At 40.5% G+C, this 20084-nt stretch overlaps 1 protein-coding gene across 1 annotated transcript in view; it reads left to right on the forward strand.

Moving 5' to 3' along the window:
- LOC114242684 (uncharacterized) overlaps nucleotides 1-15087 on the forward strand; it is a 64929-nt gene extending 49842 nt beyond the window's left edge. Inside the window, exons 3-6 of the mRNA XM_089732824.1 lie at nucleotides 10511-10670; nucleotides 13504-13640; nucleotides 14063-14225; nucleotides 15046-15087. Coding sequence (XP_089588950.1) covers nucleotides 10511-10670; nucleotides 13504-13640; nucleotides 14063-14225; nucleotides 15046-15087 — 502 coding nt within the window. The remainder of the gene's footprint in view (nucleotides 1-10510; nucleotides 10671-13503; nucleotides 13641-14062; nucleotides 14226-15045) is intronic.
- The last annotated feature ends 4997 nt before the right edge of the window (nucleotides 15088-20084 follow it).

The following is a 20084-nucleotide window of genomic DNA, read 5'->3' on the forward strand; positions in this document are numbered from 1 at the left end:
AGCTTGTATACCTAACATAGCCATAAAAAAATGTAGGTACTAAATCGAATTTGTTGAAATAATTTTAAATTTGGCGCCTTGTAACTCAATATGAATATGAGATTATATATAATCTATGGCTATACTTGTCTCTCTACTCCGTGACATCCACCGCATTGTAATTTCATTTATATTAAATATTAATAAATACAAAGTGTAGCGGACGGTTTCTTATTTAGATTATTATACTATCTTTGGATTTGTGAGGAGGAAGATTTTTACAATAAAATAAAATTAAATTATGATGCAACTTTCATGGCTGACAGTTTATTCTTACTGACTTTAGAAACAAAATTTAAAAATTATAAAAATATAAATGACAGCTTTGCAACTAAACTTTTTACTGCGGTTCCGAACATGCCCCCGGATGTTGAAAGGTTTCCTTTCAACCCAAAACTAATCCGCAATCAGGGGACAAATCTTATTAAACGACCTCTTGATGACTTCGCTTGAAGTACGAATGTCTGCGACCCGGTTGACTCCGTCGGACCCTGGATAGACAACTACTATGCGGCCCAGTCTCCATTTAAGTGGCGGGAGATTGTCTTCCTTCACCACAATCAGGCTGTGAAGCTTCAGCGATGACTGATTGGTGCGCCATTTTGTTCTTTGCTGCAGCTCACTAATGTATTCCTTTGACTATCTGGACTAAGCTCTAACCGCTGGAACCTGGTGAGATGGCTTAGCCGGCAGTCCTTGTACTCAGCAGCAGGCATTGCAGTAAGGGGTTGGCCAATGAGAAAATGCCCAGGAGTAAGCGGTATCATGTCATCGGGATCGCTTGATAGTGGAGTCAGCGGCCGAGAATTCAATATTGCTTCGATTTGCGTTAGGACAGTGATCAATTCCTCATAAGTTAAATTACAATTTCCCAATACTCTGTGCATATGGAATTTAATAGATTTAACCCCCACCTCCCAAAGACCCCCAAAATGAGGAGAGTAAGGTAGACACAGGTGGAAGTTAATACCTTCTTCGATCAAAGCATCAGGCAAAGAATTGCAATTGGATTTTAAGAATGTACCGATTTATACGCACCGACGAATGACGTACCATTGTCCGAATATATATGAGTAGGCTTAACTCTCCGTGATACAAACCGGCGTAGCGCAGAGAGAAAACTATTGCTGGTTAAATCACCTACTAATTCTATATGGATCGCCTTTGTTTTGAAACATACAAAAATCGCGATGGAGACCTTAACGATTCTACAACCTTGACCAAGGCGGTTAACGGACGAGATGGGTCCAGCATAGTCGATGCCTACACACTCGAACGGGCGACCAGGAGTGAGGCGGTGCACAGGTAAATTTCCCATAAGAGGAGTAACTGTTTGTGCTCGCATGCGAATACATCTTATACAATTATGGTAAGTGGCCTTGGCCAAATTGCGACCGCCAATAGGCCAGTGGACTTCTCTTATAGAAGCTAATAATAGTTGGGGCCCAGCGTGCATAAGCCTAATATGTTCAGCCTTGAATACGAGTTTTGTGAGAATGTGAGTGGACTGTAGGATTATAGGATATTTTTTCTCATACGAAAACTCCGACGCGTTTCCAAACTTGCCACCAACACGCATAATTTGAGCGTCATCAAGGAAGACATTGAACTTGTTGAGGGGACTTTTAGGAGATAACGAATGTCCCTGAGTTAGGAGCTTGTATTCGACAAACGAATCAGACTGAGCTTCCTAATAATCAAGTTCAAAGCGTTCTGTAACTCTTTAGAGCTTAAATGACTGATTTATGGATATAGCTTTCTGCATACATGTATTGCATGTAATTTACTAGGCAACATTTTAAGCCAGCCTAACACAATCGTCGAGTCAGTCCAAAAAGTAGTATGCCTGACCTGAACCCGGAGTGAATCAATAGCCTTCTCATAGAGGCGCACTCCTACCAGAGCCCCGCAGAGCTCCAACCGAGGGATCGTCGTTAGCTTTAATGGAGCCACTTTACTCTTGGCCATAAGTAACGAGACCTTGATTCGTCCATACACGTTCGCGCTTCGTGCATAAAGGCAAGCACCATAGGCGCTTTGTGACGCATCTGTAAAAATGTGGAGATCCGCGTAAGTATAAGCCTCGCAAACAATAAGGCGAGGGATGCGCAAATTATTTAAAAGCGGAAGGCTTTTAATTAAATTAGCCCAAATTTTGGCTATTTCAAATGGGAGCTGTTCGTCCCATGATAACTTATGAACCCATAGCCGCTGCAATAGTATTTTAATAGGAATAATGCAGGGAGAAACTAACCCCATGGGATCAAAAATGCGTGCAGTGACCGAAAGCATAGAGCGTTTCGTAGAAGGCGAGGCTTCACACGAATCGACAGAGAAAGAAAGCTCATCTGTGGCTGTCTGCCAATTGAGGCCTAATGTCTTACACGACTCAAGGGATCCGATATTTAAACTGAGGGACGAACTATCGTCGCACGGATCACCGGTAAGACAGAGTAGAGGATCGTTGGACTTCCACTTGCGCAGAGGCATCCTGGCGGAGGCGAGCTCTGCGGCGGCAACTTTTCCTTAATGTCCAACGTCTCCTGAAATGAGTCAGACCCCGTGAGGAGATCATTCACGTAGAAGTCGTGAATGATGATCTCTGAGATCTTCTTGTCACTGCATTTAAGGCCGATCTGCTTAAGACATTACGGCAAGGTAACTAGAGTTGTCTGTCACTTAAGCAGTCCGCAGATCGTTTTAAGGGTACACGCACACGAAAACAACCATCAGCTAGACGTTTCGTATTTTTAACGAAATGTTCTAAACATTTTCGTTCCTCCTCGGAGTATGATGACTTAAGGCCGACTTCCTTCGGCTGCCAGAACCGCGACAGCAAGTTCTGAGTGTCATTAACGCCGAGATCAAGATCTTGAGAAATGTCTGCAAGTTTTGTAAAGTTGCACATTAGGGGAGCATATCCATGACCATCACTTAGATCCCCGGAAACCACCAACCAGCCAAGTCGAGTTTCCCAGAGGATCGAGATGTTATCTCCCAGATTGATCTTTCGTGTCCCGAGCAGATCCCAAAAGACATTAGATCCAATTATCATGTCAATTTCTGACGCCTTATAAAATTGGGGATCGGCTAAAATAATATTAGCGGGAATATTTAAATGCGAAACATCAAATGAATGGCAAGGCACGTCGTCAGTTATGGACGGCAATACATAACAAAGAAGACATTTGGAATAATTTTCAGTGCGTGAACTGAAAGAAACATAACACATTTTTGAAGTGTTCGTTCTAGTCTTATCGATGCCGAAAATAGGTTTATCTATATCAATATACTTGGCATTCAACAAGCGACCCGTTTTCTCACTAATTATGCAAGACGAACTCGCACAATCCAGAAGAGCACGTATGATGTGCTCGTGACCATTACTATCGACAACTTTAACGAGAGCCGTCGCAAATATACCATCTTTACTAATCTCTGAAGGTGCGGCGGCAGAATACGTGGCTAACGTTAGGCCGTGGTTACCAGGAGGTTCAGGCTGGATGGCGGAGGCGATTGCCGTAGTGTCACGCTTAGGAGCGGGCTGATTAATTCTCTGTTTATTATTAGAATAGGTGTGCAGCAGCGTATTATGCCTACGCTTACATAAAGTACAACCACCTTTTTTGCAGCGATTCGAATAGTGACCACTACGAAAGCAGTTGTAACACACCTTGAACTGAGGAATTAATTCCCATCTCTGCTCATTATTAAGGCTCAGAAATTTATCGCAATTATAAAGATAATGCTCACCCTTACAGTGTGGGCACGATGTTGTACCGGAACCAGAAATAATACTAGCGCCGCCACTCGACGACAGCTGCGTTCCGGAGACAGAAAGTAATGTTTTAATTTTCTGACCTTTAGGTGACTGTGGTGGCTGAACTTGTGTGTGAGGAAGGTTAGGGCGAGTAAATTCCATCGTTTCTAATAGATCGGCCCGGTTACGAATGAAATCGAGAAATATGGACAAAGAAATGGGTTTTTCTTTATCAAGACGACCTTTGCACTCTTCCCATTCACGCAGCGTCTTCTGTTCGATTTTACGACTCATCATGTGGATGAGAAGAGTGTCCCAATGATCAGTCGGTTCGCCCAGCGACTCTAAAGCTCTCAGGCTTTTATTCAGCTGATCTATGAAACGTCTTAAATTAAACGAAGATTCACTCTTTATTGCGTCTATATGAAATAAATTATTAAGATGCGTTTGAATTAATAGGCGCCTATTATCGTACCTCTCACATAACAGCTTCCACGCCACAGAATAGTTGCTGGCAGAGAACTGAATCTCCTGAAGCAGTACAGCAGCAGAGCCTTCTAGCGAGGCCCTGAGGTAGTGGAATTTATTAATTTCTCCTATCGCCTCGTTCGAATGTATAAGACTACTGAAGGTGTCATGAAATTCCAGCCAGTTGTTATATGAACCATTAAATTTGGGTAGACTAATGGTAGGCAATTTAACCAGGCTATGATTACTCACATGAGAGCAACCCTCAAAACTATGCACTTCGGTTTGTAACAATTTAGAATTACGAGAAAGAATCTCCTGAGCCTGTGAAAGGGATTTGTAATAAATTGATTCGAAATCTTCTCTCTCTGTGCTTTGCGAGCTGAAATCTTCAGCGAGGCATTCTATTTTAGTTTGTACTACGTCATATTGTTCAAATAATAATTCGATCTTACCGATTCTTAATTGCAATTCATTTACTTGTTGCTGATTCAACGTACCGCTCAATTCCTCGATGTACTTTCTGAATGTAGTCAATCGGCCTTTTAGACTAGCTCGTTTTTTAACTAACTCCTTTTCTTCTTTCTCACTCATTTTGGAAGTATTTGGGCAGAAGCGGGCTAGTTAATCTGGCATTGATCGAAGTTACAATTGAAATAATGAACTATAATGACAACTAAAATGAACTATACATTCACACTATTATGTACGCACCTATAATTAATAAATAAAAATTATAATTTTACAAGTGTGAAAGACATAGACTATTACCAAAAAAATGCCAACAAAAACACATTAAACAAACCACATAGTTAACCCAGCTTGTAATATGATAAATATAAATAATCTAAACAAAAAACAGAGTAATGGGTTACACATCACTAATATGTCCTGAATATCAAACTTTGATCACTTCCCTTATTTCCTGGGTATCTCGGCTCGATGGACCATGTAGCGGACGGTTTCTTATTTAGATTATTATACTATCTTTGGATTTGTGAGGAGGAAGATTTTTACAATAAAATAAAATTAAATTATGATGCAACTTTCATGGCTGACAGTTTATTCTTACTGACTTTAGAAACAAAATTTAAAAATTATAAAAATATAAATGACAGCTTTGCAACTAAACTTTTTACTGCGGTTCCGAACACAAAGTATAACTGTGTAGACCTTAGTGTTATTTATTTAATCTAACACGAATTTTATCAAATCGTTTAAAATCAGTTAACATAAGTAGCAGCTTTTGGGTCGCGCCGCCGAAGTCCAGAATAGAAAGTTTAATTCGATAAAAATAACGCATAGACAACGCGACCAATGCCCAATAATTTATTGCTTTTCGGTGCGCAAGGGCTGAACTCCGAAATATACCACTGATTCATCATGACACAGAGTTAGTTTAAACTTCAATCTTAAAACTCGAGGGAGTTTATTCGACATTCAATATTTTTAATACGCTTTTATTAGCTTCAGACGTATGTAGGTTTTTAACGGAATCTTTGAACATGATTTTGACCCCCTTCAAAACGCCGGATTAACTCGAAAATTGGTATATAAAAAAAATAATTGAAGAAACAGAAAAAAATTGCAACAAATTGAAATTCAACTAAAAAATGAAAAATAAATAATAGTTTAAAAAAACTAACAAAATACGCTTTTATAGAAAATCCAACTAAAAAATAGAAAATAAATTTTAATAATTTTGAATTAAAAATAGTGTAAAAAAATTATTTTATTGTAAAAAAAGCGTGGGTTGTTTTTCAGGATATTATTAACATAACTCTCTACTCATATCTGTTCATTTAAAAAAAAACTCATATCTGTTCATAAAATATTTATAACTATTAAAAAAAAATTTCTTACACTATTGTTAATTCAAATTTATTTTCTATTTTTTGTTGGGTTTTCTATAAAAGCGTATTTTGTTAGTTTTTTTAAACTATTATTTATTATTCTGATATCATTGGTGCGACCCGGCTGAGAATCGCTGTGGCTGTCGCCAAATTATTGAGGTGTGTCGGAATTGGTCTCAATGATGAAGACGTTAAAATAGGTGATGGCTAATGGATAGCATAATGCAACATCACACAAGTAACATAATCAGAATTAAACTGATGCACGTTATGAATGGTCTGATGATAACACACGTGCTGTGGATACCATTATGAAAAGAAATAAAGAACATTTTTTGCATTGAAGATCGAGCATACTGTATGTCTTATTGTAAGTAGGCATCGATGTTCATGAGTGACGCGAGCACATTCAAACTGCTTAAGACTCGAATATAGAGCTATATGCTAGCTTTTTTTTCCCCTACCTATGCTGATAGCCTTGAGAGACTATTTCAGCTTCACCTTGACGTGTAGGTGAGCTCACGGCGCTCAAACCGGAAGTGTTGCTGACACTGGCCCTAGCAAGAGCAGTGCTTCGTAGAATCTACCACCGATTCGGAAACGCGACCCACTGAGAAGATCCGGTGAGAAACTCTGTGGGCTGTGTCTATAGGTTAATTTACTCGTCGAACCCTTTGTCGCAAGCGACGAGGACGATGACCGGTGCTTGAGGTACCTAAAAGCACCCTTAGTGTATCGGGAGGACCCGCAATGACGTGTTTAGGGCAAATTACTGGTGGTAGGACCTCTTGTGAGTCCGCGCTGGTTGGTACCACCACCCTGCCTATTTGTGCCGTGAAGCAGTAATACGTTTCGGTTTGAAGGGTGGGGCAGCCGTTGTAACAATACTGAGACTTTAGAACTCATGTCTCAAGGTGGGTGGCGGCATTTACGTTGTAGATGTCTATGGGCACCGGTAACCACTTAACACCAGGTGGGCTGTGAGCTCGTTATGAGTTTTGGAATCCAGCCTTATAAAAATGGTTGTGTGATGGTAAAAAAACGACAATGGAACCACTCAAACCATTTCTATTTACGTTCTCAAAACGTTCAAATAAACATTACTGGGAGGGACGGCAGAGCATAAAACCTCTTCCGAAACCAAAGCTTACAGACAGACAGACACTTAAATTTTATTATCCGAATGTATTATTTAAAAGGAGTGCATGCTTAGTTTTGTTTGCTTCAGAATTTTCTCTTTAATCTTTACGTTCGCGTGAAACAATAAATATAAATTAATGAAACGTGTGCTCGGAGAAGCTTCAAAAGGTTTAGGGTTTGAAGTCAAGTTTCGTTTGAGTGTACTAAACGGGCCGTGCGTTGAGTTTTTTTTGTCTTACAAACTATTAACAAATGACTAATGACACAAACAGATTGCAAGAGGATATTAACCGTGACAATCCGTGTACAAATTTGACGTTTGATTTATTTTTATTTTTTTATTGCTTAGATGGGTGGACGTGCTCACAGCTCACCTGGTCTTAATTGGTTACTGGAGCCCTTAGACATCTACAACGTAAATGCGCCACACACCTTGAGATATAAGTTCTAAGGTCTCAATATAGTTACAACGGCTGCACCACCCTTCAAGCCGAAACGCATTACTATTTCACGGCAGAAATAGGCGGGGCGGTGGTACCTACCCGTGCGGACTCACAAGAGGTCCTGCCACCATTAATTACGCAAATTATAATTTTGCGGGTTTCATTTTTATTACACGATGTTATTCCTTCACCATGGAAGTCACTCGTGAACATTTGTCAAGTACGTATTTCATTACAAAAATTGGTGCCTGCCTGCGGGATTCGAACACCGGTGCGTCGCTCGATACGAATACAACGGACGTCATATCCTTTAGGCCACGAGTACTTTAAAATTAGTTACTTTTAATTAGAATGTTCACACTCCGTGCTCGCCGCGGTTATGTGCTAACGATCTGGTTCAAGAGAACCTTAATTACGAGCTGGAAATGAAATCGGATTACGTAGCAGCTAGTCCAAGCCGCGTTTATCACAGAAACCTTTTGGAAGATCTCCAGACTGATAACGTTCGTTTAATCACATAATTAAATAAACTCGCTGGACTGAAAGTGATAATTTAAAAATTTCGGAAGCAGATAATGCTTTTAATAAATGGATCGGTTTCAACGAATGGTAACAACTATTGAGATTCTTTTAACGCACGAGTTAGAATTGATAGGAAAATAGCGGATCTAGTTTCTAATTTGACTGACTCGGTGTCAGAGTAGGTGGCGCTCCTAATTGCAGAACCGATGATCGTGAATTCGATTTCTAAGAGTTTGTGTGATGAACAGTTTTAGTTGCTCTTTGACTGGACTGGACGTTTAATACGTCTTATATGTAGTTGTTTAAGCGTATACATATATGTCGATTAGTCTCTGATTTCCGTAGAACAGGGAACCCTAGATTAGTGTCAGCTGACCATGATTTGACGCTCTACTTTTTTACTATAAGACGGCCAATCTGCATTCTAAATTGATATTTTAATTTTCTTGCTAAAAGATTTTTTGGTACGGCCGCTTAATAAAAACAAAATTAGAATCTGTTAGGTAAGACAGGACATTGTATTGAATTATTGTAAACTAAACACTTCTGTTCAGATCTTGTAAAAATATAAATGGAGATCTAGCAAGATAAGTTCGAGATAACAAATAATAAAATAATCATCAAAATCTGGTTCACCTAGAAAAAGTTCTGAGGCTCACCCAGAAAAAACAGATAAAAATTACAGTTGAATTAAAAGCCCTCTTTCTTTAATTCTGTTCAAAGGTATCGTATATAATGGGCTCGTCACCCTAGGTATAGTAATACGGGTCACTTTATTCATTGTCTTTGTGAATGGGTGAATGAGCTTAATGCCCACCCGGTGTTAAGTGTTTACCGGAGACATGAACAACACGAATGCCGCCACCCCCTTTGAGACATGAGGTCTAAGTGATTGTATAGCAGCCGTCCCACCTTTCATACTCGAACGTATTGCGCTATTAAAGTAGCTTCGTAGCAGAAATAGGCAGAGCGGTGATACCGTACCGTGCGGGCCAACAAGACGCCGTACCGCTTGCAAACTTGTCCGATTCTCGATTAGAATTAATATATACCTAATTGAAAATTTATTTTGTGTCTTTTTGGATCTTTCGTATAAGTACGAGTTCTTGTCTTTTAAATGTTTTTTTTTTTTTATTGCTCAGATACTTTTACCGCAGGAGCCATGCGTTTTCGCTCTGATGTATGAGACACCCACTTTACAATATAATTGACAATTCTACCTCACTTGTTCTAGTTTAGTGGGCTGTATTTAAGGTCTTCATGCAGAAGGTCGCCGATGTGAAGGCTTTTTAATTTTTATTGCTTAGATGGGTGGGCGTGCTCACGGCCCGCCTGATGTTAAGTAGTTATCGGAGCCCGTAGACATCTACAACGTAAACACCTACACCTTGAGATATGAGTTCTTAGGTCTCAGATTTATTTATCTTATTATCTGGATCTATGTGAAAGGCAATAAATGATATTATTATTATTATGTTAGAGGAAGTCTGAAAGTGTCACCTGTGACAGAGAAGTTGAGAAGTGCGCGTTTGGGATGGTATGGACATGTGATGAGATGAAATGAAAATGAGGTTGTTAAGAGAGTGTAAACTATGAATGCAGAAGGATGTAGAGGAAGAGGCAGACCTAAGAAGATATGGATGGATTGCGTGAAAGACGATATGTGTAAGATAGAAGTGAGCGAAGAAATGGTATATGATAGAGGAGTATGGAAAGAGAAAACATGTTGCACCGACCCCAGGTGACTGGGAGAAGGGCAGGAGAATGGTGAATGATTATACGGGTCAACACCAAATTTGATTTTGATTGAAAAGCATAAAATTTCGATATTTTAGATCGTAATTAGACGAAAAAAAATACATGGCATGAAACAGTTTGCTTTTGAACTTTAATAAATTGACCACATTTATGAAACAAAATGCATCAGTATCGTATTTACACTTTCGTGACATTTTAAGTTTTTCTGGGCTTGTACAAAACACCTGATCGTTGTTTATGACTCGAGTGACATCTAGTGGCACTGTGTAAACGTAAGCACCCCACTCTCATAGTGCGGTTTTTTTGAAAGTATTAAGATTAATTAAAATTTATAAAAAAATTTAAAAATGAGTATTATTACTATAACTTTATATCAAAAAAAGGCATTTTATTTTCGTTTTTGTGAATAATTCTCCGGAAAAACCTAGTAGAAACGTTAGGACAAAGAACGAATTTTTTTTTGTAGAGCAGTGAATTATCGTTATTATTATTATTATATATGTAAAGTGGCTTATTGCATGTGCCAGGGAGTCGGGAGTGTCGTGGGGGAGGAGGGCGCGGGCTTGCGGCCCTCGATCAGGCGGGGTGGCCGCCCACGTAGGCGCGTGGCGGCGGCGCGAGCGCGCTGCCCAGCCGCGCAGACCCATGGAGATCCTCACCAGCATCTACGCGCTGCTGTCTGGAGGGGTGAGCATCCCCAACATTCCCCATCCCTTTAGACGCACGCATCTTTGCATACGCAGCTGCTGGTACGTGACGTGTAAAAACAAGCTGCTCTTTAAATACATATATATTATACCTTATTACTATATACCTTAGTACTGACCTACTTCGGGGAAGTTCTGGCTTATCCAAGGATGGGGGTTATTGAGTGATAGGAGGTTTTATGGTGCAATTTAAACCTTATGAGTCAAGTTGCGGAATTTTTTTTATTGCTTAGATGGGTGAACGAGCTCACAGCCCACCTGGTGTTAAGTGGTTACTGGAACCCATAGACATCTACAACGTACATGCACCACCCACCTTGGGATATAAGTTCTAAGGTCTCTAGTATAGTTACAACGGCTGCCCCACCCTTCAAACCGAAACGGATGACTGCTGCACGGCAGACATAGGCAGGGTGGTGGTACCTATACATGCGGACTCACAAGAGGTCCTACCACCAGTAATTACGCAAATTATAATTTTGCGGGTTTCATTTTTATTACACGATGTTATTCCTTCACCGTGGAAATCAATCGTGAACATTTGTTAAGTACGTATTTCATTAGAAAAATTGGTACCCGCCTGAGATTCGAACACCGGTGCATGAATAGCGGTGAACACGAATGCACCGGACGTCTTATGCGTTAGGCCACGACGACTTCAATAATTAAAAATGGGGTAATCATTTAAAAAGTTCCCCGACCGCTGTTCTAGAGGCAGAAGTCTTATAGAGGAAGAGGTAGAACTAAGAAAAAATGGATGGATTGCGCGAAAGATGATAATAACTAGTCAGGTCACAAGTATTGTCACACAGTAAAAACTTTTCTTTTAGAATGCTGGCCACAAAAAAGTTTATTGCATTCGAATTTCGAATTGTTCATGAAAATAAAAATGTATACTTTCAGAATTTTACTCATTTTTAAATATGGAGTGGACGCTTAAAGAAGACCGTATTGCAGTTATTGCGTTGCATCGTTGCGGTTACGCGCCAATTCAAATTTTTAACATACTGAAAAATTTGAATATAACCAAAAGATTCGTTTATCGTACCATCAAACGATACAATGAAGACTCTAGTGTAGATAACAGGTCAAGAAGTGGTCGCCCTCGATCTGTTAGGACTCCAGCAGTGATAAAAGCTGTGAAGGCGCGAATTCAAAATAATCGCAAACGTAAGCAGAAACTGTTGGCCCTTCAGATGGGGTTAAGCAGAACCACGGTGAAAAGGGTGTTAAATGAAGACTTAGGGCTTCGGGCATATCGAAGAAAAACAGGACATCGTTTGAATGCTCGTCTAATGGACCTGAGACTGAAGAGATGCCGCGCTTTGATGAAGCGGTACGCGGGAAAAAAATATCGGGAAATTCTTTTTTCGGATGAAAAAAATTTTACCGTACAAGAGAGCTACAACAAACAAAATCATAAGGTGTACGCACACAGTAGTGAAGAAGCGAGCAACCGTATTCCGCGTGTCCAACGAGATCATTTTCCATCCTCGCTCATGGTATGGTTGGGAGTTTCTTATTAGGGCTTAACAGAGGTACATTTTTGTGAGAAAGGTGTAAAAACGAATGCAGTTGTGTATCAAAATACAGTCCTGATGAACCTTGTTGAACCTGTTTCTCATACCATGTTCAATAACAGGCACTGGGTATTCCAACAAGATTCGGCGCCAGCTCATAGAGCGAAGAGCACACAAGACTGGCTGGCGGCGCGTGAAATCGACTTCATCCGGCATGAAAACTGGCCCTCCTCCAGTCCAGATTTGAATCCGTTAGATTACAAGATATGGCAACACTTGGAGGAAAAGGCGTGCTCAAAGCCTCATCCCAATTTGGAGTCACTCAAGACATCCTTGATTAAGGCAGCCGCCGATATTGACATGGACCTCGTTCGTGCTGCGATAGACGACTGGCCGCGCAGATTGAAGGCCTGTATTCAAAATCACGGAGGTCATTTTGAATAAACTTTAGTGTCATAAGAATCTATGTTTTGTTAAGTTCATTTTGGTATATGAATGGTTACATAATGAATAAACTTGTTTCAATTATTTTACATTAAACATGTGACAGAATTTATGACCTGACTAGGTATATGTGTAAGAGTGTGGTATATGATAGGAGTATGGAAGGAGAAAATATGTTGCGCCGACCCCAGGCTACTTCTCTCGTCTTCTCTTTCGAGAGGCTCCCTTGTAGCAGCATTAGTTAGATCTACCTACATAAACCAATCTAGAGACCAAACGTTCTCCAACACGACGTTAATAGTATAAAACCCCGCAATACGAAGCATAAAATGGAAATGAAGACTCTTATTGAATTATTGGATCGTAAAAATTTAATATCCCGCAAATTATGGCGCTCGATTCGCTGTGATATTAGCGAATACTGGAAACATCTTGGAGGCGACTGTAAATTATTAGTTAACTAGCTAACCCGGCAGTCTTCGTAGTGCATCAATCGATAAATAAAAGACCTAGTTTTATATAAAATAAACTTAAAACAAACAAATGGAGGCCGTCCGACGGGGGACACATCAAAGGGAAAACAAAATTGTTATTTTTATTTAATTCCGAGTATTTTCATATTTATCTACCTTTTAAACCTTCTCTGGACTTCCACAAATAATTCAAGACCAAAATTAGCCAAATCGGTCCAGTCGTTCTCGAGTTTTAGCGAGACTAACGAAAAGCAATTCATTTTTATATATAATTAGAAGATTTAATACCAAATGCCTTTTTCGTTTGAACGTAAGTTGTTCATCAGTTTGTGTGAAAACGAAACAGAAGTTAATGTTTTTTTTATTAATTTAATAGCAAGGTGTTAATCCGAAGATCGACTCTGTAGCATTTCGTCTGCACTGCGGGGCAACAACTGCTGCGTTGTTGGCGGCGAGCGCGGCTCTCACCACGCGCCACCTAGTGGGCAACCCGATAGACTGCATTCACACAAGGCAAGCTACACTGCATGCTAAGTCACCTGTACTTTGTTCATAATGTTTTTGATAGATGGCGCTATTAACAATTATTTTTAATAAAAAAAAGATTGTTAAAATTCTTGATGTCTGAAATCCACAGCTAGTAAATATGAAAATACTACTAACCTGTGGACGATATAGTTTTTTGGTGACGGTACGTATCGTGAAAGTGTGTACCAATATGCATTTTATTTCTGTGATGAGATGCGCTTCGATCGACCATTAAAAACAAGAGTGTGCTTGCTGTCTTCCCTTCTTGTGATGAGATAACTATTGAAAACCCTTGAAAACCAGTGTGCTTCCCGTCCCGAGCTATATATCAGATGGGTAATGAAAGTGACAGCTACGGTCAGCGATCGAGATGGACCTGCCAATAACATAGTTTGTTATCTTCTTAGGGACATTCCTGAAGACGTATTGAACACCTACTGCTGGATCCACTCGACGTTCACGGTGGCAGGGGAGGCGTCCGGTGCATACCCAGGGGTGAGGGGCGCGGGTACATCGCCACGACGCTACGGGAAGTACTACCAGTGGGTCGCGTTCACACTGTTTTTTCAGGTAAGTTATACGTTACATAGGCAATGATGTTATATGAATATTGGGTTTTCTTCGTGATTTTCATCGCTTACTAGCGAGTTCGGTTATATTTAGAGAACACTGCTGCTCATTCGAACACCGTTGCATCGCTCGACACGAATGCACCGGACGTCTTATCTTTTAGGCCACGACGACTTAAAGATACCCTTAAGGCTTAAGTCTACCTTTAGGATACCTACCTGACACCACAGCTATATTTTCGTGGGCCTTAAGAGATTTTAGCTGAATCCTTACATTTAATCTAAAATAGTCTCCTACCTCGATGTAGCGTTTATCTATGAACTGCCTTTTTGAATACGAAATTATATATTAATAAAAAGAACCTTCTTCACATACGAAACATACTACTATGTAGCCGTTCATTATTTAAATGTGAAGTTTCATTGAAGAAGGACATTATAGCAGTTGAATATGTTCTCTTCTAATACGATTTCAGATAAATAAAGTTCTTCCAAAAGGACTACTTCACTATTGTTCCTATAAAATCTTTATTTTTCAAGGATCGATTGCTGTATTTCTTATACAGGCATCCGACGTATAATCCACCTTTGATATTCATTTTCTAGTTGGCCGCGAAATCGTCTGCTTATCTACATTCATTAAAAATATCTAACCTAAGATAATGACGGGTTTTATTTCTTTTAAAACGCGCAAAATTACTGCTTTAGTTTGCACCGAAATAGACCGAATTCCTTGCGCCAAATGTGTTCGCGCAGAATACCTATGCGAATCTAATTATTCTTTAATTTGTCGAATTGGGCGTATGGTTTCACTGGCATAGGTGTTTAGAAAAAGAGAAGGTCTTTGTCTGAATCTAACGTGATCATCATTCTAGCAGACTGGTGGTAGGACCTTATGTGAGTCCGAACGGGTAGGTACCACCACCCCGCCTATTTCTGCCGTGAAGCAGTAATGCGTTTCGGTTTGAAGGGTGGGGCAGCCGTTGTAACTATACTGAGACCTTAGGACTTATATCTCAAGGTGGGTGGCGGCATTTACGTTGTAGATGTCTATGGGCTTCTGTAATCATTTAACACCAGGTGGGCTGTGAGCTCGTCCATCCACTTAAGCAATAAAAAATTTATCAACCAATTACAGCTACATTTATCTACTTCTTCTTAGCCGCATGCTTCATTGCTGAAGGTCGTGTCCTTAAAAGACCTTCGTGGCTCTTTGTACAACCACCTTCCACTTCGTTCGGTTTTCGACTTCCCTCAGGGTGGTTGTAATAGACCGCTAAGCGCGGTTACCAGATCCGATCGACATTTTGATGAGCGGCAGGGGGTTTTTTCCTTGCTACCTTGCTCATCACAACCAATTTTTCAAGGTTGTCTGGCTGCCGTCGTGTGACCAAAGTAACTAAGAATATCTTGGTAGCAGGTCGATGACGGCTGTGTGTTTCCCTGACGCTGTCTTCGGGTCTCAGTTTAGGTGGTCTGAGAGATACATGCTCCTTATAGACTATTTGATGACGATGACTATTTTGCAAAAACAGGATTCGATAACTTAGAGGTGAAAAGTATAATTGCTTGCAATGTTCCTACATAATTGTCTTCAATGCGGTTTTATTCAAATTTCATTACAGTAGACATGTGCGTGGGCTCAGAAATAAATACTTTTACTTAGGCAGTTAAATCTAGTTTTTAACACGGTTTTATTAGCTCAGTATGTACCTATCTATCTACATATATTTGTTCGTCGTAATTTTTTAATGTCGTGTTCGCCGACCTCAAAACGCCGCCTTTAACTTGTTACTTCACTTTAAGCGTATTACTATTTTCAAAACTACATATATATTTATTGTTACTTTTTAACGATAAAAGCATAGACTATTGTTATAGTTTATTGACCGCGTATAAACTGCACTCAATCGAATCATTTTAAACAAATCATAAAAGTTTTATTTGCTGTCAGTTTCGCGGGTTGTCACACGTCCAACCGGGTGATATCTTTAATTCCCGGATTCTCCTCGTCAGATTGTCAAGGCGCTGAAATTGAGGCTACAATTGTATGTCACAAGGCATAATAGCAACTGCTTTTACTGTTTACTTTGTGTGTTTGCATTGGAGTAGTCCTTTTAAACCGGAATATCGCTTGTGTCGGGTAACTCCGCCCTTCCTGAGTAAATATTCGAATAAAACTAATAATAATAAACAGAAAATAAACTACAAAAAAGAGATTAAAAATTATACAAAGAAATATTTTAAATATGTTAATTTACACAAATACAATATTTTTGTCGTCATATTATTTCCAACGCGGTAATGTTTTGAACACTTTACAACTTTTCGTGGTCATAGACAACTAAAGTGTTTGTTACTCGTCGATATTTGAATATTATGGTAAATACCGTCTGTATTTTCTATTCACAGACATGCTAAATTAAGCCGTAAAAGTATTTTTAATTATGTACATACAGCTTAAACTAGATAGCGGTATTTAAGTTGTGTCGCCTAAGGACAACGAACGCTGAAGATCAGCTAACTGGATTTTTTTTTATTGGCCGTGCATGCAGACGTGCATACGGCCCACCTGATGGTGAGTGGTTATCGTCGCCCATGGACTTCAGGGGCAGAGCCAAGCCGCTGCCTACCGTTCTGTACTCTCCACTGGCCTCGTTTGAACAAGGATATGTCATAGCGCTCGGGAAACACCGTGGAAGGGAGCTCATTCCAAAGCCGGATGGTACGTGGCAAAAAAGATTTGTGGAAGCGCACTGTGGATGACCGCAGTGGCTCCAGGTAGTATGGATAAACTCTACTCCGGTGGCGGGCGGTGCGATGGTAAAAACGAGATGATGGTATCACACAAATATTTCTAGATTGTTTTCAAATAACACTTAAAGACGTTAATGGTATTAAAATAGTTTCTTCGCGCTTTGGATGACTCGGTGAGAGTCAGGGCGAGTGATCTAGTGACGCGGCATGTATCGTGATCAGCTAATAGTGTTTATTGGCTTTCAGATTAAATATCACGCTAGCCAGAGTACGGAGGGTTTGTGGAGAATTGGCGTCTTAATAAATGTTGAAGTTGTTATTTGAAGTTTAAATACACGAGAACGAGCACCTAAGCAAGCTAGTATTATTAGAAAGATAATTTTTTTTAAATAATGAATTTTCATAATTATAAAATGTCTTAAGTTTTTCAAATCAAGTCGCTTGGGGCCTGACGGATAAGACGCCCGTTGCATTCATATCAAGTGATGTGATTGTCGCAGATACCAATTATTCTAATGGAATACGTGCATGACAAATGTCAACGATTGACTTCCACGGCGAAGGAACAACATCGTGTAATAAAATTCAAACCCGCAAAATTATAATTTGCGTAATCAGTAGTGCTAGGACATCTTGTAAGTCCGCATGTGTAATTACCACTCTGCCTATTTCCACCGTGAAGCAGTAATGCGTTTTGGGTTGAAGAGTGGGGTAGCCGTTGTACTGTTTACAGTAACAGTTTTTAAACCGAGACTTTTAGATATGCCTACGGTTTTTAGTCTCCTATGAATGTCTTCTAGCGCTGATGCTGAAGTAAGCGATAGCTTTGGACTATTCAGTGTGTTACGTTTATGTCGATGTAATTCATCCTATTTCTACGTTTTTATATAGATTTTAAGTATCCTCGAACAAATAGGGCTGTGCCGTTCAGCTCTACGAGCTAAGAGCTACACACACATAAAAGCTTATTAAGCCCTCTACGCCGTAGCGTTTTCGTAGCACAAGACCTTGACTTCATTGTGGTGATGAAATTGCATCGTAATATTGTAGGGTTGATAAGAACGGAACGTATGAAAAGAGTGTGAAACGGAGCGTTAAGATGTGAGTGAGAGAAAACGGAAAGAAATGGAAAAGAGAATGACAGAATGACAGAAAAAAGGAAGATGGCGAAGACGGTTAAAAATGAGCAATAAAAGTGTTAAATAATTTTTAATTATTATTGTAACAGAAGATTTTGGAACAGTGGAAGTTTTGTTTTATGCGCTGCGATCCCTATTCTACAATATTAATGTTTTAATTTGCAGTTATAGGATCTTATTAGTTAATAGTCGATCTGGCTACTATCATCGGGTACGCGATCTCGGATACTTCGATATAAATCTCTAACGTATGGTCGTAGTGCTGACAACATTAATCGAAAGATCGCACGGTTAGCCTCTTTTTTAATGCCCTTGTAGGTTTACGAGCATACGGCCCATCTGATGGTGAGTGGTTACCGTCGCCCATGGACTTCAGCAAAGCCAGGGTCAGAGCCAAGCCGCTGCCTACAAATGCCGCCACCCACCTTGAGCTATGAGTTCTAAGGTCTCAGTGTAGTTACAACGGCTGCCCAACTCTGCAAACCGAAACGCATTACTGCTTCACGTCTGAAATAGGCAGAGTGGTGGTACCTACACGTGCGGACTCACAAGAGGTCTTACCACAAGTCATTGATGTCCATAGGTTCCAACCTACTTAATACCTGTTAGATTGTACGCTCGTATATTCGTCTAGTATAGTAAAAGAAATCACATTCACAATTTCTAAATTAATTTGCTCCGTTTTGGTCAATATGCGATACTTTGACTGTATCGAGTTCCATAAATAAGTGATTAAGTAAAGGATTGAGGGAATGGCTTCCGTTTTGATTGATTATAGGTATTTTGTTCTAATCATTCGTTTGATCGCCCCGTTGGGTAAGTGATTGCGGTACCATAGGTTCGATTCTCGATCAGTTACCTCTTAAAGTCATTTGGTACTGCATTAGGCGCTACTTACCCTAAGAAATGGGTTCTAAGTCTAAGATTTACAGTACAACGTCTGGTCTACTCTTCAAACTGAAACGCATTACTGCTTCATGGCACGCGCTCACAAAACGCCCTACCGCCGATAAGTCAATAGGGATGAAATTAAATAAGTAATATATCTGTAAAATGATGGGAATTTACGATAAGATTTCAGTGGGATTTTCGAAAGAAACCACGTTGAGTGGCTTTGTTTCATTTTCATGCTACTGTGTTCTGTTACAGACGTTAAAAAAATTATGTTTTTATTTAATTTTTTTTTAATTGTTTACTGAGTGGACGAGCTCACAGCCCACCTGGTGTTGTGGTTACTGGAGCCAATGGACATTTACAACGTAAATGCGCAACCCACCTTGAGATATAAGTTCTAAGGTCTCAGTATAGTTACAACGGCTGCCCCACCCTTCAAACCATAACGCATTACTGCTTCACGACAGAAATAGGCAGGGTGGTGGTACCTACCCGTGCGGACTCACAAGAGGTCCTACCACCAGTAAGAGTGAAAACGAGCCACTATTATTGCGTCAAAAGCCCTTTTTTTTTTTTTTTTTTCCACAGGAGAAAATCGCCGGATCCCCACCCGCGCGGCAGGTGGGGTATGTGGGAGTTGAACCTCACTAAAAACTCCTGCCACTCACAACCGGCGCCCTACCTCGGACCGGGCCGGAGCCCAGTCGGGGCTATTGAAACGGCGGGACAGGGTTGACGCAGAGCACATTACATCCATCCCACCGTCCCACGGACGCCGGACCGGTGGCCGCCAGCGACACGACCACCGGTTCCCTCGTTCAGCGGGCCGAGAGCCCGCTTTGATGGCGCCGCGTTACACCTTCCCCCAGAGCGGACAGGGGAACGCGGTCTACCATCACCCGGCTTCCTATTGCGGGTGAGCGTGCAAAGCACGCCACCCCACGTCTGGGTCTCTCCCCGCACACAACGGGTGGGACCCCTAGCTCTTAGGGGGCCAGGTCACGGATACGACCCCGGTCCCGACCCCCTGCTCGGCGGCGGCGGGTTTCTGCGTAGTGAGGAGAGCTTTC

The sequence above is a fragment of the Bombyx mandarina genome, chromosome 15 (genome assembly GCF_030267445.1).
Source record: "Bombyx mandarina strain Sakado chromosome 15, ASM3026744v2".
NCBI lineage: Eukaryota > Metazoa > Arthropoda > Insecta > Lepidoptera > Bombycidae > Bombyx > Bombyx mandarina.